Source organism: Pseudophryne corroboree, chromosome 1 (assembly GCF_028390025.1).
Source record: "Pseudophryne corroboree isolate aPseCor3 chromosome 1, aPseCor3.hap2, whole genome shotgun sequence".
NCBI classification, from domain to species: Eukaryota; Metazoa; Chordata; class Amphibia; order Anura; family Myobatrachidae; genus Pseudophryne; species Pseudophryne corroboree.
Window position 1 is genome coordinate 51,073,513 of NC_086444.1, and position 24,673 is coordinate 51,098,185.

Here is a 24,673-nt window from a genome sequence, read left to right on the forward strand (position 1 = left end):
GAACTCCCGACTTTGATCTGAGCTTCCTCTCCCTGAATGGCTTGCAAGCTTTTGGCTCCCAATGGGAGAAGAACAAGACCAAGAAGCCGTACTGCCATTTTAAAACCAACACCATCACCAGGCAGGATAGGGTAAAGATTACTGTTCTGGTGCGCAATGAGTCACTACCGTCTGCGGATATCGTATATTGGTTGTCCAGGTCCTGCACAGTGTTGTCCCCACTTGAGAAATTTGATTACACTAAGGGGGTCTGGGGTGGTGCCTATTCGACCTTTGTGAGGTTGCACCAGGTAGGGGCTGAGACTAAGCACATACCATCTGCTGCTTATATTGGCCGTGACCGGCTTCAGTGCTTCTATCCTGGGCAGCCCAGAACTTGTCACAAGTGTGGTGACTTTCGCCACCTTAGTAATGATTGTACGGTTGTTAAATGTGCTTTGTGTGGCCAGATGGGGCACGGGTCCCGTGAGTGTAATAAGGTGAGGTGCAATCTCTGCGGAGCGGATGGCCATCCCTATAGTCGGTGCCCTAAAGCATTGCATAATCATGATGCAGGGGTGGTTGAGGAGGCACTAGAAATCAGGCCCAGTCATGAGGATAACATGGTGGTTGCTTTACAGCATCAGGATATGTTGAGGAAACTAGAAACTGGTGGGGTAGGGAAAGTCCAGGTCGAAAGGGGGGAAGCATCTTTTCAGGCGGTGAGTAAAGGCAGGAGGAAGAAGCTGAAAAAGAAGGGTGTGGACGTTGTATGCTCTAATAGGTTTGACGTTTTGTCCTCTGCTGATGATGAGGATGAGGGGGAGGTAGTCATGGTTGGGGGAAAAGAGCTAGTGTTTGTTCCGAATACTTCTAAAAGTAAAAAGCCAAAACAGGCCTCTAATCTGTCTGTTGATGGCGTGGCAGTTACGGTCAAAGCTAAACAGGAAAAGGGGGGATGTGGTAAAGTTCAGAGCAAAACCAAGCACTTAGATAGTTCTCAGGGGGATCTAGAGTGGGATCCTACAGGGACAGAGTTAAGCCAGGCCTTGGTACCGTTATTGAATAAGGTTGAGGTAGTGCAGAGTTCAGAGGGGAAGGCCCCTCAATCTCCGGGAGAGGTGATGGTGGTGGAGGAGACTCCTAGCCTTGAGGTGGGGAGCCTTACCTATTCTCCTTTGGCGTCCTCTGGTGGGGATGATCCTGGGGGCGGTTCTTGTATTATTGCCCCAAAAGTCCCTGATCCGGATCCTCCCCCAGACAGGGTTGCAAATGGGGAGGGGTGTGATATTAGGGAGGGTGTTGTTGTACAGGGATCTAAGGGTCTGTTCTGTGAGACTGTGGTCTCAGTTGTTGGTGGGGTGGAGGAGGGGGAGGTGGAAGAAATCTCTTTGTCTGATGAGGATGTTCTTCCCTTCGGGGTTACGTGTAAAAGAGTAGGATCCTCGGATGAGGATTCTAAAAGACAAGCAAAGAAAAAGTGAATGGGGTCCTACCTCTATAATCCAAGAAACATGGATCCCCAACCTATACGATGTGCCACCATTAATGTGGCTTCCGTGTTTTCTGAACGTGCTCGTTTCTTGGCCTTCGATTTTTTCAACACGGTTGATGTTGACTTTTTATTTTTGCAGGAGACCAGGGTAGGTGACTTGGCCACACTCCATCGGGCCAAGTGTCAGTGGAAGCGGGGGCCTTCCTTCTGGTCTCTTGCGGCCGAGGCGTCCAGTGGGTTGGCAGTGCTTTTTACTGATATGGCAAACGTGCACAGGATTATAGATTTACAGGTAGGTAGGTGCATGATTTTAGATGTCAACCTGAGAGGACATGACCTGAGGCTAATAAACATCTATGGGCCCCATTCAAAGTGGGACAGGAAATGTCTTTTCAGGGAGATAAAACCGTTTCTTTTTACGGCCCGGCAGATTGTCTTTGGAGGTGATTTTAACACCGTCATTAGGCCAAAAGACAGAGGGGACACAAAGGCGACCCTGGGCTATGATTCCAATTTTCTAGTTAGCATGGTTAGAGAGGCTGGTGTGGTGGATGTGCACGTTCGCCATTTCCCAGACCTCACAGGTTTCACCTATCATTGTGGTAGTCGTAGGTCTAAGATAGATAGGTTTTTTGTTAAGGAGTCCTCGAAAACTTTGCCTCCTGAGACAAAGCCAGTAGAGTTCTCCGATCACGTTTTTCTGTGTGTTGCTTTGAACATCTCAGAAACCCCTCAGAAAGGGCGGGGCCTTTGGCGTTTGAATTCCGAGCTCCTAAAGGAGGAAGGAGTTAGACAGTCCTTTCGAGACTTTCTTCAACTACAGGAAACACTTCTGGAGGCTGGTTGGAGTAGGTCTGAGTGGTGGGAGGAGTGTAAAAAGAGGACTCGAAGGCTTTTTCAAAGGCTGGTAGCCAGGAAAAACTTGACAAAAAGATGTATCTATCAGAGCCTGAGAAAGAAACTGGATTTCTTGATCTCTGAGCGTGGAGATAGTGGGGAAATCTCCCGGGTGAAGGCTCAGATGAAGGAATATCAGTACGATCGCCTGGCTTCTTTGATTCTGGAGAGGGATTATGGAAAATACCACTCGCCTGATCCCTACCAGAGTTGCAGAAAATCAGTTGATTTGAGGGAGGTCAGGGGCCTGTTTGATGACCAGGGTACTCTTCATGAAGACAGGGAGGGTATTTTGGGAGTCATCAGGTCCTATTACTCCAGCCTTTTGTCTGAGCAGCCACTCATCAGAGAGAGGATGGATCAGTTTCTGAGGGAGACACCTGGACTTGAGCAACTTGATCCTTCTTTTGACTCTTTGGGCAGTGATGTGACAGTGGAGGAGGTCAAGAGAGCCATAGACGGTTTGTCTATAAAAAAATCTCCGGGCCCAGATGGGTTAACATCTGAATTTTTTAAAGCTTTTTCAGACATATTGGCTCCTCATCTCATGGAGGTATTTAATGAAAGCCTGGGTAAGGGATCACTCCCTCCCTCTATGAGATCCTCTGCTCTCATATTATTGTCTAAAGGTAGGGACCCGGTGCGTGTTGAGAATTGGCGCCCCATCGCTCTTCTCAATATGGACAGAAAGATTCTGGCAAAGGTACTTTTTAATCGGCTGATGGAAGTTTCCGGGCTGTTACTTTCTCCGTCTCAGCATTGCACTGTAAAAGGCCGAAGCACCTTTAGTGCTGTCCTTGGCATCCGGGAGGCTGTGGAGCAATGTCGTGCTGAAAAATGGGGCAAGTATTTGCTGGCATTGGATCAGTCCAAGGCTTTTGACCGAGTTAATCATCAGTACCTGTGGGCTGTGCTGGAGAGGTATGGTCTTCCAGCGAGGGTGGTAGATTGGCTACGTGTCATTTACAATCAGGCTGAGAGCTTCCCACTTGTCAATGCCTGGGTAGGCCCTGCTTTTGCGGTTGACTCGGGTGTCCGTCAGGGGTGTCCCCTGAGCCCCCTTCTATATGTATTTGCAATTGATCCTTTTGTGCGGAGGATTGAGAGCGGTGCTGTGGCAGGGGTTCAGCTGGGCCCTGGGTTGCCGCTGAGGGTGGTAGCCTACGCAGACGATGTTACTGTGGTCCTGTCATCTGTGGCAGAGGCACGTGGCATGGAACATCTTATCTGTGAGTACTCTGAGGCTTCGTGCTCCAGAATCAATCAGGATAAGTGTGAAGCTTTCTGGATGGGGGAGGAAGGTGATGAATTTACCCTTCCGGATAGCCTCCCCCGCGCCAGTCCAGAGATAAAAATTCTAGGTATCAAATTTGGCCGTGGTGATTATGCTACTCAGAATTGGGAGAAGAGGCTGGAAGATGCTACCAGGAAGGTGCAGTCCTGGAGAAGGTGGCAACTTTCTCTCAGGGAGAGGGTTGACTTATGCAAAACCTATCTGATTCCGCTTTTTCTGTATGTCAGTTATGTGTGCTTCTTACCACAGTCTTTGTGGACCAAGATGAATTCTTTATTCTTCCTGATGTTATGGGGGAATAGAATGAATCTGGTCAAGAGAGGGATCACCTACAGATCGAGGGAACAGGGGGGGCTGAGTATGGTCAACCCTGTGGTGTTTTTTGCTACAACGTTTTTAAAACTGAATCTAGGGAGTTTGTTTCTAGGAACTCCCCCTCGATGGGTAGAGAGTTTTAGGGCCTGGGTGTTTCCCTTCCTCAGGTTATGGATGGATGGTGGCCAAGTAAAAACCTTTCGAGTCCGGCATGGCTACCTCCCGATCTACGTTATACTGTGCTTGAAGATGACGAGGCTTTGGGGGCTGGAGGTGGGTGAAGTCAAAAACTTCTCTAGAAGGGAGTTGGAGAGAAGAATTTTGCAGACTCACTTTTATGCTCCGCTGTCGTTAAGGGACTGCCCAGGCAGTGTCTGCTCAGATGGGTTGTCTTTGATTAATTCTCAAAGAATTCCACTGAAGTTCAGAGATATTGCCTGGCTTTCTTTCCAAGGGAGGCTTTATGTGCGGGGTAACCTCAAGTGTCGAAGTGCCAATGATCGTGGCTGCCCACGTGAGGAATGTCTAGGGGAGGTGGAGACAATGGACCATTTCCTCCTTGAGTGTCCCTTCAATATAAAGGTTTACAGAGCGGTATCAAGGGCCTTACGCATCCCGTGCCTTTCGGGGCTTAGTTACCCTGAGTGGGTTTATGGGGCGTTCAAAGGGTATAGAAGGTTTGATTTAACCACAATTTTTATAGTTAGTTTAGCAGTTAGGTTTCACACATGGGGTGCACGGTGTCAGGTTTCCCTCAGAGCAAAGGTCCTCCCCTGTGAGGAGGTGGTGGGAAATATTCTGCACGAGGTTAAGAGGATGATGGATATGGATAGGAAGAGGTTGGATGCTGTCGGGTGGTCCAGGCTCTGGCGCCACCTGAAACCCCCTTGAGTGGGTAGCAGAAGTTCCTTTTCTTGTTCATCTTATGGCTTCCTATCCTTCACCTTCCCGTAGATTTTCTTTTTTTCTGTTTTTTTTAATTAAAGCGGTTTGCATGTGACTAAAAGACTTCATTCATCTTTTCATTGCTTGTGGTTATAATATGTGTTGTTTGTATATAGTAGGTTGTTTTTTGCTTAGATGTTAAGCAATATTGACATTGCGTATAGTTATACAAGTTTTGTTGCTTTTTGGTTTGGATTATTGGGCAACAACTCAATGTATATTGTATGTCCTATTTTTATGAGTTTTACCATATTTATGTAATGTATGTTGCAATTTTTCTTAATAAAGGATAGCAGTATATACATGTGGGCATTATACACAGGTGCAGCAGTATATACATGTGGGCATTATACACAGGTGCAGCAGTATATACATCTAGGCATTATACACAGGTGTAGCATTATATACATCTAGGCGTTATACACAGGTGCAGCAGTATATACATGTGGGCATTATACACAGGTGCAGCAGTATATACATCTAGGCATTATACACAGGTGCAGCAGTATATACATCTGGGCATTATACACAGGTGCAGCAGTATATACATCTAGGCATTATACACAGGTGCAGCAGTATATACATCTAGGCATTATACACAGGTGCAGCAGTATATACATCTGGGCATTATACACAGGTGCAGCAGTATAAACTCCTGGAAATCTGGTGAGTGTTGATCAGAGATGTGCGGAATAGGTAGGGGGGGCACTGCCTCACCTGCCATAGACTTTTTACTCCAGAGTTTTGCATATAAACATGATTAGAATAATGCAAAGAAGATATTTCAAACATATTCTTTGTATTTTTCATATACTTTATTCAGTCAAAACTCTGGCGCAAACGTTAGTATGACAGGAAAGGCTCTGCCCCACCTGCCTCACCCCACCGCACGTCTGTAGATCATTCTGCAGCATCTTACTCCTCTGTATCAGGACCATTTATTGTACGTGCGATTGTCTGTTCTGTCTTTCCCTATCCTGCATACTGTATGGAAGACCAGGCAGATAGATTGATGCAGAAAAAGGATTTTTCCTTGAGGGCTGATTGATACTATATGCCCATTAGCGCTTGTGTAAGTATATTACCAGTAGGGGGCAGTGTGGCTTCTTGGTGCCACGTGGAAACTATTTTGGAGTTGAACGTAACCATTTAACCCTTTATCTGCCCTGTAGAGACTATACTACGTTGGTTGTTGGTTTTCTCTTTTGAGTCTTTAGTTACTGTATATTGGCCCTCATTCCGAGTTGATCGGTCGCAAGGCGATTTTAGCAGAGTTGCTCACGCTAAGCCTACGCCTACTGGGAGTGTATCTTAGCTTCTTAAAATTGCGACCGATGTAATCGCAATATTGCGATTACAAACTACTTAGCAGTTTCAGAGTAGCTTCAGACTTACTCGGCATCTGCGATCAGTTCAGTGCTTGTTGTTCCTGTTTTGACGTCACAAACACACCCAGCGTTCGCCCAGACACTCCCCCGTTTCCCCGGCCACTCCTGCGTTTTTTCCGGAAACGGTAGCGTTTTTTCCCGCACGCCCATAAAACGGCCTGTTTCCGCCCAGTAACACCCATTTCCTGTCAATCACATTACGTTCGCCTGAGCGATGAAAAAGCCGTGAGTAAAAATACTATCTCCATTGTAAAATTACTTGGCGCAGTCGCAGTGCGATTATTGCGCATGTGTACTAAGCGGAATTTCACTGCGATGCGATGAAAAATACAGAGCGAACGACTCGGAATGAGGGCCATTGACTGATTTTTTAATGAGAAGATATAGTAAATATAATATATATGAATGCAATGTATTATCACAGTTTTATTATATGTCCTTATTGCTTTGGTGAGAACAGTAGTGTTTGTACTGCGACACAGGTGTGTGCCCTTTCCCTTTTACCTTTACAGATCTCATCAATGTGGGATTTGGATTCTGGCTTCTGCTTGGTGCAGCTGGGGATCCGATAATGCGGCTTTTCTTTAAGGCGTTGTGAGATAACTGAAGAAAATCCAGGCTCATATAAAGAGTTTATACTGTAGTTCACATTGTGAGCTGATACACCCAGGGCTGCTAGCAGATATATCGGGCTCTGGTATGAAGATGGGTTATGGCCATTCCACGGAGGGACTTTTGGGGTCCTATGCAGAGATGCTGCAGTCACCACTGAAAGGGGTCATGGCCACACCATGGTGGTCATTCCGAGTTGTTCGCTCGCTAGCTGTTTTTAGCAGCCGTGCAAACGCTATGACGCCTCCCACTGGGAGTGTATTTTAGCTTAGCAGAAGTGCGAACGAAAGGATCGCAGAGCGGCGGCAAAAAAATTTTGTGCAGTTTTAGAGTAGCTCAATACCTACTCAGCGCTTGCGATCACTTCAGACTGTTCAGTTTTGACGTCACAAACATGCCCTGCGTTCGGCCAGCCACGCCTGCGTTTTTCCTGGCACACCTGCGTTTTTCCGAACACTCCCTGAAAACGGCCAGTTGACACCCAGAAACGCCCACTTCATGTCAATCACTCTGCGGCCAGCAGTGCGACTGAAAAGCTTCGCTAGACCGTGTGTGAAACTACATCGTTCGTTGTAATAGTACATCGCGCCGCATACGCATGCGCAGAAGTGCCGTTTTTTTTGCCTCATCGCTGCACAGCGAACGAATGCAGCTAGCGATCAATTCGGAATGACCCCCCATGTCTGTGCCACTTTTCCAGGCCTGCCCCTAGTACATTGTACCCCCTACCCCTGAATACTGGGACTATAGGTGGCTGGTAATGGAAAGGGCGAAGATGAAAAAAAGAAAACTAGATAACACAGAACAATTTCTATTTGTGCCCTATGCGTGTGCCCCTACAGTAATGCACCCCAGCGTAAGGCTGCCACATTCCAGTAAGAGTCGTTCACAAGCGACCAGCTGGTAACGGTCAGGCACGAACGTGAACATCTTATCACTTCAGCAGCCTCTTCTAATGTAATGTGCGGTGTACGGCTTCCTGTCACCCTACACCCGCCACACCCAAAGTCCCTCCACCGCACACTAACTACATCTCCTGCGCTCGTCCTGCTTTATCTGTTGGCCAATACCTTAGTAGCAGATGTCACAACTTATTGGGGAGCAAGGCTAAATACACCTGATAAATTGCGATTTCTTCTAATAAAACCATTCCATGGATGTATTTCATTTACTTTTCCACAAATTATTAAAAAACAAAATCTACCTTCATTAAAATAATTAAAAAGTTAATTATTGTATTACTTTATAGAGAACCCAGAAGTGAAAAGCCATCAGTGGCAGGAGCAAAGTAGCGGAACTGGCCAGCAGGGCCCAGTGGGTTACAGTACTGGTCAGCCATCACTAGTACATATGTCATCAGGGTAGCGGTTGATTTACCGACGGACGCAATACAGACAGTCATAATCCCGGCAGCCATTGGCCCACAGTCAAAATACCGACACGGTCAAACTACGCGGTACACTTACACGGTGTCCATGTCAACCTTTTGAACATGTCGGCATAATAAATATTTTGGCCGTGTCGGTATTTTGACCATGTCGGTATTTTGACTGTCGGGCAATGGCTGATGGGATTATGGCCGTCGGTATTGTGTCTGTCGGTAAATTATACTGAACCCAGACCATCATACACTGGCTCCACATGACAGTATCTGCATATTACACCCTGTTCCCTGATCAGGTCTGTACCTGTGTAACCCACTCCCATGTGGGGCTGATTCTCTGTTCTCGAACGCAGATAGTGAGTGCTAATACCAGTGATGATAGGTGCGACTGTGCGTGGTAAGACAGTGGGGGTTTTCGCTGCGGTGCGAACGGGTGCAGAATGCGCATGCGCGGCGGGCGCAGTGTGCGACATTGGCCGGCGACAGGGGTCGCCAGGTTACGTTGCGGCTACCGACGGAAGCGGTCGCAGCGGCGACCGCTAAGAAGGTTGACAGGAAGGAGGCGTGGATGAGCAGATAAAAAGTTGCTGGCTGCGATCAATTCAGAATGACCACCAGTGGGCGCAGCGGCTTAAAACAAAAAGCTGAAAAATAGAAAAAAACTGTGCAAGGCTGAATCAGGCCCTGTGTGTTTATATAGCAGCTATGTGGGTTTGTGTCTGATTACACAGGTACTAGGACACACTGTTAGAGCATAGCCTCCTCCTATAGCAAAACCTCTTCCTGTAGCAAAGTAGCTGCACTCAGAGACTGTTTGTGGATCAAATATATTTCACATCAGAGTCTTCAACGTTTCGGGGCGTTCTAGACCCTTTGTCAAGGTGAACAACCTAGAACTATAGAATAAAGTAAGACTGAGCTAGATAAAAATAGAACTAATAACTTTGGCTTAACCTCTTTTTTTATCCTTTTTTTTTTAAAGGATAATCCCAATTTTTCTTATTCATCGCCCGGCAAACAACATCCCGTACGCCACAGTGGAGGAAGAGCTGATCGGAGACTTTGTGAAGTATTCCATCAAAGACGGGAAAGAGATCAATGTGACGAGGAAGGACTCTGATGCCGGGCAGAAGTGCTGCACCTTCCAGCATTGGGTGTATGAGAAGACCAGTGGGAACTTGCTGGTGACCGACATGCAGGGTAAGCCGATGTGACTCCGAAGGGGCCGCCGTGTAACCACGGCAGGAAGCTTCCAGTGTATTGGGATTATTTGCAACATAACACATGAAAGTGTAAGGCAGTGGTTCTCAAACTGCGTGCCGTAGCACCCTGGGGTGCCTCAGGACACTTGCAGGGGTGCCCTGGGTTGTTGATCCAGGACCAATTCAAATTATGTATAGTCAATGTAATAGGCAAAACCAGCGCTGGTGGCTGCCAGTCATAAAGTAGAGGCAAATCTTGTCCCTCACCACACAACTGACCCTAAGGATGACATATAAAAACAATGCACTTAATATAATGTTTCCTCTTACATTTCTCAATAAGAAACTTTCGGCCTAGAGGTGCCGTGAAAAAAATTCTAAAACTCTAGGGCGCCGTGATTCAAAATGATTTGAGAACCACTGGTGTAAGGGTCGATTCGATTAGTCGTGAGGTTGCCCTTGTAATGGTGTGGAAGCGGCATGACCTCGCACCAGACTCGTGGATTTTCACAAACAAAAATATGCGAGACCGGAGAAACCGTTAGTGCGGCTTAGAGCTGAACTTAATTGCGCTGCAAGGGGAATCATGGGTAATTGAATGGAGTCCTAACACCTGTTCACCACTTCAGTCAGAATTATCGGCCAATGGGAGCAACTTGTTACATTTACCTGCTCTCCCAGAATGTCCGGGAGACGCCTGACTTTAGGGGTGCTCTACGCCATCCTGGGAGAGTGGAAACCCCCCTGCTTCCCGTTCTGCAGTTACATGGATGCAGCAAAGTAGTGATGACGTGATTGGTGGTGAATTACATCATCATAGCCCCGCCTCCTCATGCAGAGTGCAGCCAATCGTGTCTTGCTAACATAGATGCCCCCTGGATCTTCCGGGATCTCTTGTAGGGAAGTGCCACAAAGTCACCAGCTATGGCTTTATAGCATTCACGCCATCCCGCCAGCCCTCTACTAGAAAAATATCACTTTTCTATACTTCAGCAACAACAAATCATGAAAGCTGGAGGGATGACGGTAATTGTGGGAAGTAGATAAAATAAAATAAAAAAAGCAAAGAATAAAATGCTACATTGTAAGAAAAATGTATTTGTTATTGTTGGTCTATATTAATTTTAACACTGCAATACCCCTTTCACATCTCCAATACCAGATCCCACCTGGGAATTGGAAATGGGTCCTTTCCGGGTGGGATTCGGCATTGGAGCCTCTCTGCTGGCTGCTCGACTCAGCAATATTCCGGGTCAGTTGCCATAGCGGTGGGGGGCGGAGCCAGCAGTGGGGACAGCGCTGGGAGATGTGCTCATCTCCGCGCCGCCTCTCCCTATGTAGTAAACGGGTTCCGGAATGCATCGACCCAGGAATCCATTTATGCTGCCACTGACCCGGTATTCAACCCAGGAATTCTTACTACCCGGGTTGAATTACTGGGTCAGGCGACATGGGAATTCTCCAAAGCCCCTTTCACATCACACAGTGACCGTGTCGACCTGGCAATATGCCAGGTCGATACCGGGTTATTTTTGCGCTATGAAAGCGGTACAAGTTTTCCAACTTACAGATGTGTCCAATTCTGTTGTTGCGCATCGCAGTTTGCGACTTGCGGGAATTCAGGGCCGTGTGTATGCCCACACTCGTGATCCATATGCACTGAATGGAAACCCGTGGGTGCAACCGTATGCAGCCGGGCGTGGCATAGTGTGTGCCTTTACGTACGCATCACAGCAACAATATAAGTGGACACATCTGTAGATACTGCATGGGAGCAACACAGGGCTGTCCTGAAAATAGCCCAGACGGAGGTGTGTAGGGGAGGCCTGAAAAATCTATTCCTGTGGGTTCCGTGCTACCCTAAAGAAACAGAAATCAGTTTGGTTGTCAGAAAAGGACTCTACCCCTTCACTTCCGCACAGGAAATTACCTTACGCTGCCAACAGTATTGGGAAACACATCCTGCAAAAACTAATTCAATGAACTTGCATTATTAAGCAGTGATAAAATGAACATTACATAGGAACAGTGGATCCGGCACATACATGAACAACTACCCCATACAAACCTGATGAGATGGCCAATGCTCCCTGTCCCTGTACCATAGTATGGTTCCGGTAATCATGGTCGACCATGTTATGGTCGACAGTCATTAGGTCGACCACTATTGGTCGACATTGGCATGGTCGACATGGACAAATGGTCAACACATGAAAGTGGTCGACATGTGAAAGGTCAACGCATGAAAAGGTCAACATGGTTTTTTAAACTTTTTTTGGGTGTTGTTTTCTGCGTAAAGTGATGGGGAACCCCAATTAGTGCACCACGTCCCCTCCTTCGGGCAAGGTGCCTCGCTCCGTTACCGCTGCGCTCGGCACAGATTACCGTTCCCAATCGTAGTCCACGTGGATCGTAAAGTATGGAAAAGTTCCCCAAAATAAATTTTTTTTTAAAAATCCATGTCGACCTTTTCATGTGTCGACCTTTCACGTGGTGACCATTTTTATGTCGACCATGTGTCCATGTCGACCATGTCAATGTCGACCAATAGTGGTCGACCTAATGACTGTCGACCATAACATGGTCGACCATCCAAATGAATACCCATAGTATCAGGTGAGAGCCTGTCCCTGACGGCGTCATCCAATCTGCCTGTGCTGACCCAGATCTCTCTGTGTGAAGTCCAGCGAGGCGGACGGCCGCCAGGGAGTTTCCAGTAACCTTCCCAGCGGGGAAACATTCTGATACGAACTTGAAGAAATCACTGGCACCAGACGCATCATAACTGTCCTGCCATCTGTCTGCTATTGAAGTTGATTAGCAGCAATAACTTAATAAGTTACAGAGTGTTTAGCCGCGTTGCCAAATAGAATGACCCTATCTAGACCTATCTTTATCTGGAAGCTCATTATATATTCACGGGTCCATAGGCTGCGCAGAAACGTTCTCGGTGCAGCCAAAAATGTTACCATAATGACTTAAAATGGGTAACGTAAGTGTTTGATTCCACTTATAATGCTGGCACATTTATAAAATCCTGTCAATTATATGTATACCAATGGAGAGTTCTGACATGCTCTTATAATACGCGAGTTGTGATGTTATAACATGCGCACTGCAGTTTCGGTGCATGCACATTATACAAACCCATCGGACACCTGCGACCGAGTATGATTCAGGCATATGCAGTGGCGTCTGATCCCTCTGTAAGAGATCAGTATGCAATACCTACAATCAAAATCCCAGCGGTCAAAATCCAGACAACAATTGACCGATGGTCAAAATCCCGATAAGGTCAAAATACCGACATTTATGATACAGACAAGGTTAAGATACAGACATTTAAAATGTTGACAGGTCAAAAAGTCGTCACACGTTTTTCATTGTTTTTTGTGTTTATGTTGACACAAGTTAACATGGGCACCGTATAAGTGTACCGCGTCCCCTCGCATGGCTCGCTGCGCTCTCCATGCTTCGGGGCACGGTGCCTCGCTGCGTCCGGCACACTATTATATTCGCCCTCCAGGTCCACTGGGATGGTAAAGTATGAATAAGTCGGTTTCAATAAAAAAACATGAAAAACTCATGTCAACGTTTTGACCTGTCGACATTTTAAATGCCAGTATTTTGACTTTGTATTTTGACCATGTTGGGATTTTGACCGTCGGTCAATGGTTGTCGCGATTTGATTGTAGATAAATTGATGATATCCCCTCTGTAAGCAGTTGCCGCAATTGCAGTCAGCAGCGTTACTGTCCTGCAGCTACAGTACTGTATTAATAGACAATAATCAGATCTGTGCTGGACTTGGAAACTGATAAAAGCACAATATATCTCTTGCAGGTGTCGGGATGAAGCTGACGGACGTTGGCATAGCAACGATAGGCAAGGGGTGAGTGAGTATTGATCTGTAACCAGTGTGCTCTGTTCTGTTTCCTCGCCAATATCACACCCAGAGATGAGCATTTTTATTACCAGGCAGCTACTGACAATATGAGTCATTAGCATACCTCCCAACTTTCGGATTGCTGTAAGAGGGACTCCTCGCGCGGCGTAGCCGCGTCGGGGCTGAAAGGGGGCGTGGCATATCATGAAGGGGCGTGGCCTCACGGGGATGCCACTATCGTGGGCCACACCTCCAAATTTCATCACAGTGGGGCATGGCCAGCGCTCTGTGAGCTGCTGGCCATGCCCCCAGTCCCTCTGCCTCACTGGAATAGACACTGTGCGCATGCGCACAGCGTCTATTTACCGCTGCATTGCTCTGAACTGAGCAGAGCAGCGAGTGATAGGGAGCCTCCCAACTGCCCCCCCACCCCACCACCGCGGGACACTGTGGCCCGCGGGAGGGACAGCGGGACAGACCCCAAAAAACTGGACTGTCCCGCGAAAATCGGGACAGTTGGGAGGTATGCATTAGGATAAGTATTATATAATAGACGCAGTGCAACTTAAAGTAATACAACTTTATGGTCTACTGTCAATTTATATCCAGCCTATTTTATGCATACTTGCCTACCCTCCCTCATTCTGCAGGAGACTCCCTGAAACAGTAGCAATCTCCCTCACTCCCTGAATAGACCAGCAATCTCCCTGATTGCACCTTACCCCCATTATGCAGCTGTTACATTCTTGGGGGAAAAACGAAATCAGAGATAAATACATTCAAATGGGAACATCAGCGCTATTTCCCTGCATTGTTTATAAGGCACAATGATCTCTATGGCTACATTCATTTTAAATAAGGTTTCTTGTGGTCACTTAGAGTATATGGAACCTCTTGTAAAACACAATACACAAACAAATCCTGCAAAATATCAGTGTCTTTTCTACAACAAATAGATATTACTAAGTTTGGGCATCCTTTACATTTGGATATGTCATTTTCATGACACGCCTCTCCGATGTAGCAGTACGCGCCCTCACTTTTAGTTGTTACTTTCACAATCTCCCTGAAATGCTTTTTCAAAAGTAGGCAAGTATGATTTTATGATGTACTATTAGTGTCACTGCTGCTGTCGCTGTCTATGGAGTGAATTATGGGCCTACAGTAATTCAGCATGGATTGCAATTACATAGCTGCTTGCAGCTGCTTTGCCAATGCAATCCATTGCACTGCAAATGCAGTAGAAGGTGTATACACACGTCCTTGCTGCATTTGCCATCGAACTCATCGCAACCTTGGATCAACATCGCAACCGATGTTCCTCGCTGACTGCCAGCTGAGTAAGCCTCAGCTTACACAGGCTGCCCGTCGCAGGGAGGCTTGTGATGCCAAGGAAACTGCTTCTTGCGATGCAGTCCTTGGCCCCACCACTCCCAGAAAATGCCCCCTCTGTTTCTGGTAACGCCTGCCGTCCATGCCCCTCCCCCCAAACGTCTCTGCCTGTCAATCAGGCAGAGGTGTAAGCACTTTTGCGATGGGATCGCAGGACCCGTCCTGCACATGTGCAGTATTTTTGATGGATTATTCTTTCCGTTACTGGGCAGTGACCATGTGGACACACACACACAACTGCTCCGTGTAGTGGGCGCTATGGGAATTTTGAGGGCGGCTTCCTTAGTGTACATTCAAAGATTACACGCCTGTTTCAGAAAGGTGTTTTGCAACCAGCATGGGGTGGGTGGGGTGCATGCCCCAATACTAATGACGATGGCTGCATTCAGAAAAACAGTAGTCAGACCCTTTATGACTTCAATTACAGGAGAATTCAGGTGTTTGTGCAGGAAAGGAAGTGTTTTCCCATTCTGCGCCTTTAATTAACATGTGCCAACCCCACCCCAGGGCCGTCTTATCAGCAGTGTAGGCCCCTGGGCAGAGCAATGCACTGGGGCCCCTACCCATCCTCCAGCGGTAGGGGTGGGGGGTGATATCAGCGGCAGTTTTGATGTTCCGCGGTCGGTAGGGGGTGTTCTATCTTCTGCTCAGCATGTAGGACCTGTAGCAGTCATTTCTGCTCATTACTCCTTTACTGCACAGATGGTGGGAGATGGGGCGGGAGGGAGAACACTAAACTGTAGAAGGGACATTGGGCTGAATGAAGGGGCCCCGGTACATGAGTTCCAGGGTGGTAGGGGGTGTGTAATACACAGGGGAGGGGTGGATACTGGAGTGGGCTTAATATTCATCATTTTCCGGTGGGAGGTCAGATGCTTGACAGCAGATATCTCCAGTTCCTGGAAATAGATTTCTTAGCTTTCAATGGGATAATAAAAACTAGAGCGTCCCACCTTTCAGGAGGTACTGGGGACACCTTTCAGGAGGTACTGGGGACACCTTTCAGGAGGTACTGGGGACTTGGGGATCAGAGTTCAGGAGCCAGAGCAATCCACCAACGAAAATATATAACTGCATACCAGGCGTGTGGAGCTGGAGCAGGGACCAGCTGCTGGAAGGCTGATATCTCTGGTTCTGGGCATAGCATACTTACCTACTTTGCTGCCCCTTCCTCCGGGAGGAGGCAGCGTTGTAGGTGCATGGGGGTGTGGCTGGCAGCAGAATGGGAGTTCCGGGGCGTGGCCAACAGGGTAGTGGACAGTCTGGGCGGCGTGGCATCATGATCGCGTCATCGTGGCTCCGCCCCCGCTATGCAGTGCCGAGAAAATAGGCGCTGTATAGCGGGGGGCGGAGCTACAATGACGCAATTCAGCGCGAATCGCGTCATCGGACCCCCTCGGACCGCCCACTTGTTCTCTGCTGCAGACGGCCGAGGAGGGTCATGGAGGGGCAGCACGGAAAGCGGGAGGCTTGCCTACCTTTCCGGGGGGACGGGAGGGCCACCCGATTTTTGGGAGCCTCCCGGCCATTCCGGGAGGGTAGGCAAGTATGGGGCATAGTAGAGATAAGCTGCCAGTGTCCACCAAAAGGGGAGAGTCCCAGCTTTTGGAGTATACCCTCAGAAAAACTCTAAGACAGAACCTGATATATCTGGCTGGAAATAGTAATTAAAAGGATTGGATGGGGACCGCTGCTTTGACATCCAATATCTCTGGTTCCCCAGGACCGTTTTTCAAAAATCTGGTACCCCTGGAAAGCCCTCATACTCCTGGGGCCATTGGGCAAGAGCCCACTGAGCCCATACGAAAAGACGGCCCTGCTTCTGCCTCCTCACGGGGTACAGAATGTTTGTATCACCACGGAAGCTAACAGGCTGGCTAGCAAATCAGTGCACTTAATGATAGAAATGTGAGTAATTGTGCAGAATTAAGTGCCTTTAAAAATAAAAAATAAAAAATAAAAAATCCTAATTGCATTGCACAATTACACTTTTGCCCATTCGGAAATGACACTTAGTGATGGCAACAATGACACCTGCTGGCTGTATGGAGGTACTACATCAAATCAAACAACACAAGTACAAAATTAGGAGGAAATGTACTAAGCAGGGGTTGTGGTTTTCTGAGCTAAGGGGGTCATTCCGAGTTGTTCGCTCGTTGACGATTTTCGCTATATTGCGATTAGTCGCTTACTGCGCATGCGCAAGGTTCGCAGAGCGCATGCGCTTAGTTATTTAACACAAAAGTTAGGTATTTTACTCACGGCATAACAAGGAAAAACGCTGACGTTTCTGGGAAAAACGCGGGAGTGGCTGGAGAAACGGGGGAGTGTCTGGGCGAACGCTGGGTGTGTTTGTGACGTCAAACCAGGAACGAAACTGACTGAACTGATCGCAGTGTAGGAGTAAGTCTCGAGCTATTCAGAAACTGCTAAGAAATTTCTATTTGCAATTCTGCTAATGTTTCGTTCGCAATTCTGCTAAGCTAAGATACACTCCCAGAGGGCGGCGGCTTAGCGTGTGCAATGCTGCTAAAAGCAGCTAGCGAGCGAACAACTTGGAATGAGGGCCAAAGCCACTAGATTTACTATCCACTAGTTAAAAACTCACACTGGGGCTGATGAATGCACAGTAGCTGTTTTCAAAGCTCAGAATTTCCTTTGACTTTGTAAAACTGCACCTTGTGAACTCTGATTTCATATGCATGTTTTGGGCCAGCTATAGAGCTGCTGCAGGCGAAAATAAGGCTATTGGAGGTCATTCCGAGTTGAACGCAACGCAGCCAGCAACTTATAGCTGCTGGTGCGATCAACTAATCCCCACCTATGGGGGAGTGTATTTTAGCTTAGCAGGGCTGCGCTCGCTTGTGCAGCCCTGCTAAGCTAAAAAAGGTTTGTGCAGTTGAAGAATAAGGCTTGAGCTACTTACCCTGTGCGACAGATCCAGCGACGTTCCTCCCGGCTTTGACGTCAGACATCCGCCCTCCGTTTGCCTGGACTTGCCCACTCCTCGAAAACTGCATCCAACGGTGAGTATCCGCCCCGGACCGCCTCACCTCTGTCAATCTTCATGCGATAGGCACTGCGTCTTCTTTTTTTTGCTGTGCACGCCGGCGCAGTTCCGACCCGTTCGCACCGCAGCGAAGAACTGCTGCATGCGAACAGGTCGGAATGACCCCCATTGTACATGGCTCTGTTCAACCACGTGTAAGGACTGGGGCTGAGGGGTCACAGAGATGTAGAGCCAGGCAGGTGTGGTACAACTTAACATACAGGGGGGGATTCAAATTTTAACGCGCCCCCTATCTCCCGTCTAAAGTGACGGGAGATAGAGGGGCGATATTCAAATGGCCCCCCATTATTGCTCCTATCGCGCACAGTACGGTCGGGTTTAGGCGGGCAAAGCACCTAAACCCGACTAAACTAATGGGCGCGATTGTGAAAAGACCCGTTTGGGCACCCAAACTGGTCTCTTTACACGCATTTCAGCTCGCTACCCCCCGGGGGGTAGTGAGCTGAAATGAAGTTGTCGCGCCCATCGGCAGTAACATTAAAATACCACCGGCGGGCGCGATTGCGGCCGGGAGGGGGAGAGCACATTTGAATCCGGCCCACAGACTCATATCGGCATTCAGTTTATTTCATGCCGTACAGATGCAATTGTAGCTGATTTGAAGCAACTCTGCGAATGTGTCTAATATACCGATAGACTATTATTGTAAAGGTGACAGCAGCACCTCGGTCTCTCATACCCTAAGGAAAAGTGCAAACACCATTTCCTAACTGACGTTAACGCCGCTTTTATACCAAAATGCTGAGTTGCATCCGGGAACTGTGCACAGGTCTTTCCCGGGGGCAACTCAGATAGACCCCTTTCAGATAGGCTGCCCGTCCTGGCAATATGTCGGGCTGGTGACGTCACCGCTGACGCACGTGGAGGTGGTGCTTGGAGATGAGATGATCTCCAAACGGCGCCTCTTTTCTATGCAGTGAATGGGTCCCAGATCGCATCGACCTGGCTTACCCGTGTTCAACCCTGCTTGCTATCCAGGTTGAAATGCTGGGTCGCTCAATTCGGGTAATTTCAACAGGGTGCTTTTACACTGCGCAATGGGCCTAATTCAGAGTTGATTGCAGCAGCAAATTTGTTAGCAGTTGGACAAAGCCATGTGCACTGCAGGTGGGGCAGATGTAACGTGCAGAGAGAGTTAGATTTGGGTGGGGTGTGTTCATACCGAAATCTAAATTGAAGTGTAAGAATAAAGCAGCCAGTATTTACCCTGCACAGAAACAAAATAACCCACCCAAATCTAACTCTCTCTGCACATGTTATATCTGCCCCCCCCCCCCCCCCCCCCATTCCCTGCAGTGCACATGGTTCTGCCCAACTGCTAACAAATTTGCTGCTGCGATCAGATCTGAATTACCTCCAATATCCCGGGTTGGTGCTTCTTCATGAGCAAAGACCAGGGATATTTATGGTGGTGTAATAGGGGGATTAGACAACAAAACAGAAAACCAGCAATCTCTCTGCATACGATGCACTGGCGGACTACCGGCTGCTTCAGGCAAAACTAACACCGTCCCTGTATACAGAAGGTCACAATGGACAGGAAAATGTGTCTTTATTATATTCAGTGTAGAGAGAATTTAGCAGATTAAGGGCCTTCGTATTAATAATCGCGGCATTGCCGCTTTCCTTTGAGAGTTAGATCCCGGCTGCATCAGAGGTGATTTCTCCGTGGAAATCTGACGCACACTGCGCATGCGCAGCTAAACTCTTAAAAGCCGCACTTTTCAGAATTATGGGGGTAATTCAGACCTGATCGCTGGGCTGCGTTTTGTGCTGCCCTGCGATCAGAAAGTGTCCGCCTACAGGGGAAGAGGAAAATGCTGCGCAAGTGTGCGTTCACTTCATGAGCAGAGCTGCACAAACCTCAGTGTGCGCAGTCTCTGCGCAGCCCAGGACTTACTCAGCCGCTGCGAGGTGATACTGCTGGTCGGGGCCGGAGCTGACGGCAGACACCCTCCCTGAAAATGCCTGGTCACACTTGTGTTTTTCCAGACACTCATGTGAAGTTTCTTCACTCCCCCCGTCACTCTGCTCCATAGCAGTGCAGGCAAATATGGACGAGATCGTCCATATTGGCCTGCATGCACAAGCGACGGGGCACCAGCGATGAACGAGCGTAGGGCCGTGCATCGTTCATCGCTGGTGCCTCCACACTGAAAGATATGACCGGTATCTCGTTCATTAATGAAGGAGATCGTTCATATCTTTCACTAAAATCGCGCAGTGTGTAAGTAGTCATAACAGTCCAAGTTTTATGGGTAGCGATACTTGAGCACAGGTGACTTAATTAGTTGCCTCAGTTATTTTGATTTAACTGTCTGTGCTATCAGGGTTATCCTTAAAACCTGGACTGTTAGAAATTGGGAAACACTGATCTAGAATTTAGCTCCCACATATGCTGGGATAATGCAGAGAATTTGCCTATGATGACAGATAAGGATAGATTTTCAATGTGGGTCATTATTGGGCATTGTGTAAAATGCAGTTGGCAGATGGCCACTATCAATCATCTGTACATGTGCGGCCAGGTTGGACTGCGTTCCTGCTTCTTGGCTCCCGTTGGAGCAGCAAGATCAGCTCGGGGAGGGGGTGGGGGGGCACACTTAGATAATTCGTATTTGAAATGGATCTTTAAGAAAGGCATTATTGATCTCCTATGCCCTGTTCACACTAGAGATGAGCGCCGGAAATTTTTCGGGTTTTGTGTTTTGGTTTTGGGTTCGGTTCCGCGGCCGTGTTTTGGGTTCGACCGCGTTTTGGCAAAACCTCACCGAATTTTTTTTGTCGGATTCGGGTGTGTTTTGGATTCGGGTGTTTTTTTAAAAAAACCCTAAAAAACAGCTTAAATCATTGAATTTGGGGGTAATTTTGATCCCAAAGTATTATTAACCTCAAAAAACATAATTTACACTCATTTTCAGCCTATTCTGAACACATCACACCTCACAATATTATTTTTAGTCCTAAAATTTGCACCGAGGTCGCTGTGTGAGTAAGATAAGCGACCCTAGTGGCCGACACAAACACCGGGCCCATCTAGGAGTGGCACTGCAGTGTCACGCAGGATGGCCCTTCCAAAAAACCCTCCCCAAACAGCACATGACGCAAAGAAAAAAAGAGGCGCAATGAGGTAGCTGACTGTGTGAGTAAGATTAGCGACCCTAGTGGCCGACACAAACACCGGGCACATCTAGGAGTGGCACTGCAGTGTCACGCAGGATGTCCCTTCCAAAAAACCCTCCCCAAACAGCACATGACGCAAAGAAAAAAAGAGGCGCAATGAGGTAGCTGTGTGAGTAAGATTAGCGACCCTAGTGGCCGACACAAACACCGGGCCCATCTAGGAGTGGCACTGCAGTGTCACGCAGGATGTCCCTTCCAAAAAACCCTCCCCAATCAGCACATGATGCAAAGAAAAAGAAAAGAAAAAAGAGGTGCAAGATGGAATTATCCTTGGGCCCTCCCACCCACCCTTATGTTGTATAAACAAAACAGGACATGCACACTTTAACCAACCCATCATTTCAGTGACAGGGTCTGCCACACGACTGTGACTGATATGACGGGTTGGTTTGGACCCCCCCAAAAAAAGAAGCAATTAATCTCTCCTTGCACAAACTGGCTCTACAGAGGCAAGATGTCCACCTCATCTTCACCCTCCGATATATCACCGTGTACATCCCCCTCCTCACAGATTATCAATTCGTCCCCACTGGAATCCACCATCTCAGCTCCCTGTGTACTTTGTGGAGGCAATTGCTGCTGGTCAATGTCTCCGCGGAGGAATTGATTATAATTCATTTTAATGAACATCATCTTCTCCACATTTTCTGGATGTAACCTCGTACGCCGATTGCTGACAAGGTGAGCGGCGGCACTAAACACTCTTTCGGAGTACACACTTGTGGGAGGGCAACTTAGGTAGAATAAAGCCAGTTTGTGCAAGGGCCTCCAAATTGCCTCTTTTTCCTGCCAGTATAAGTACGGACTGTCTGACGTGCCTACTTGGATGCGGTCACTCATATAATCCTCCACCATTCTTTCAATGGGGGGAGAATCATATGCAGTGACAGTAGACGACATGTCCGTAATCGTTGTCAGGTCCTTCAGTCCGGACCAGATGTCAGCATCAGCAGTCGCTCCAGACTGCCCTGCATCACCGCCAGCGGGTGGGCTCGGAATTCTGAGCCTTTTCCTCGCACCCCCAGTTGCGGGAGAATGTGAAGGAGGAGATGTTGACAGGTCGCGTTCCGCTTGACTTGACAATTTTGTCACCAGCAGGTCTTTCAACCCCAGCAGACCTGTGTCTGCCGGAAAGAGAGATCCAAGGTAGGCTTTAAATCTAGGATCGAGCACGGTGGCCAAAATGTAGTGCTCTGATTTCAACAGATTGACCACCCGTGAATCCTTGTTAAGCGAATTAAGGGCTGCATCCACAAGTCCCACATGCCTAGCGGAATCGCTCCGTGTTAGCTCCTTCTTCAATGCCTCCAGCTTCTTCTGCAAAAGCCTGATGAGGGGAATGACCTGACTCAGGCTGGCAGTGTCTGAACTGACTTCACGTGTGGCAAGTTCAAAGGGCATCAGAACCTTGCACAACGTTGAAATCATTCTCCACTGCACTTGAGACAGGTGCATTCCATCTCCTATATCGTGCTCAATTGTATAGGCTTGAATGGCCTTTTGCTGCTCCTCCAACCTCTGAAGCATATAGAGGGTTGAATTCCACCTCGTTACCACTTCTTGCTTCAGATGATGGCAGGGCAGGTTCAGTAGTTTTTGGTGGTGCTCCAGTCTTCTGTACGTGGTGCCTGTACGCCGAAAGTGTCCCGCAATTTTTCTGGCCACCGACAGCATCTCTTGCACGCCCCTGTCGTTTTTTAAAAAATTCTGCACCACCAAATTCAAGGTATGTGCAAAACATGGGACGTGCTGGAATTTGCCCATATTTAATGCACACACAATATTGCTGGCGTTGTCCGATGCCACAAATCCACAGGAGAGTCCAATTGGGGTAAGCCATTCCGCGATGATCTTCCTCAGTTGCCGTAAGAGGTTTTCAGCTGTGTGCGTATTCTGGAAAGCGGTGATACAAAGCGTAGCCTGCCTAGGAAAGAGTTGGCGTTTGCGAGATGCTGCTACTGGTGCCGCCGCTGCTGTTCTTGCGGCGGGAGTCCATACATCTACCCAGTGAGCTGTCACAGTCATATAGTCCTGACCCTGCCCTGCTCCACTTGTCCACATGTCCGTGGTTAAGTGGACATTGGGTACAACTGCATTTTTTAGGACACTGGTGAGTCTTTTTCTGACGTCCGTGTACATTCTCGGTATCGCCTGCCTAGAGAAGTGGAACCTAGATGGTATTTGGTAACGGGGGCACACTGCCTCAATAAATTGTCTAGTTCCCTGTGAACTAACGGCGGATACCGGACGCACGTCTAACACCAACATAGTTGTCAAGGACTCAGTTATCCGCTTTGCAGTAGGATGACTGCTGTGATATTTCATCTTCCTCGCAAAGGACTGTTGAACAGTCAATTGCTTACTGGAAGTAGTACAAGTGGGCTTACGACTTCCCCTCTGGGATGACCATCGACTCCCAGCGGCAACAACAGCAGCGCCAGCAGCAGTAGGCGTTACACGCAAGGATGCATCGGAGGAATCCCAGGCAGGAAAGGACTCGTCAGACTTGCCAGTGACATGGCCTGCAGGACTATTGGCATTCCTGGGGAAGGAGGAAATTGACACTGAGGGAGTTGGTGGGGTGGTTTGCGTGAGCTTGGTTACAAGAGGAAGGGATTTACTGGTCAGTGGACTGCTTCCGCTGTCACCCAAAGTTTTTGAACTTGTCACTGACTTATTATGAATGCGCTGCAGGTGACGTATAAGGGAGGATGTTCCGAGGTGGTTAACGTCCTTACCCCTACTTATTACAGCTTGACAAAGGGAACACACGGCTTGACACCTGTTGTCCGCATTTCTGGTGAAATACCTCCACACCGAAGAGCTGATTTTTTTGGTATTTTCACCTGGCATGTCAACGGCCATATTCCTCCCACGGACAACAGGTGTCTCCCCGGGTGCCTGACTTAAACAAACCACCTCACCATCAGAATCCTCCTGGTCAATTTCCTCCCCAGCGCCAGCAACACCCATATCCTCCTCATCCTGGTGTACTTCAACACTGACATCTTCAATCTGACTATCAGGAACTGGACTGCGGGTGCTCCTTCCAGCACTTGCAGGGGGCATGCAAATAGTGGAAGGCGCATGCTCTTCACGTCCAGTGTTGGGAAGGTCAGGCATCGCAAACGACACAATTGGACTCTCCTTGTGGATTTGGGATTTCAAAGAACGCACAGTTCTTTGCGGTGCTTTTGCCAGCTTGAGTCTTTTCAGTTTTCTAGCGAGAGGCTGAGTGCTTCCATCCTCATGTGAAGCTGAACCACTAGCCATGAACATAGGCCAGGGCCTCAGCCGTTCCTTGCCACTCCGTGTGGTAAATGGCATATTGGCAAGTTTACGCTTCTCCTCCGACAATTTTATTTTAGGTTTTGGAGTCCTTTTTTTTCTGATATTTGGTGTTTTGGATTTGACATGCTCTGTACTATGACATTGGGCATCGGCCTTGGCAGACGACGTTGCTGGCATTTCATCGTCTCGGCCATGACTAGTGGCAGCAGCTTCAGCACGAGGTGGAAGTGGATCTTGATCTTTCCCTAATTTTGGAACCTCAACTTTTTTGTTCTCCATATTTTATAGGCAGAACTAAAAGGCACCTCAGGTAAACAATGGAGATGGATGGATTGGATAC

At 48.0% G+C, this 24,673-nt stretch overlaps 1 protein-coding gene across 1 annotated transcript in view; it reads left to right on the forward strand.

Annotated features, from left to right (window-relative positions):
- Positions 1-24,673, forward strand: part of ALPK2 (alpha kinase 2) — a 199,705-nt gene that overhangs the window by 159,081 nt on the left and 15,951 nt on the right. The window contains exons 9-10 of the mRNA XM_063959467.1: positions 9,292-9,509; positions 13,355-13,403. Coding sequence (XP_063815537.1) covers positions 9,292-9,509; positions 13,355-13,403 — 267 coding nt within the window. The remainder of the gene's footprint in view (positions 1-9,291; positions 9,510-13,354; positions 13,404-24,673) is intronic.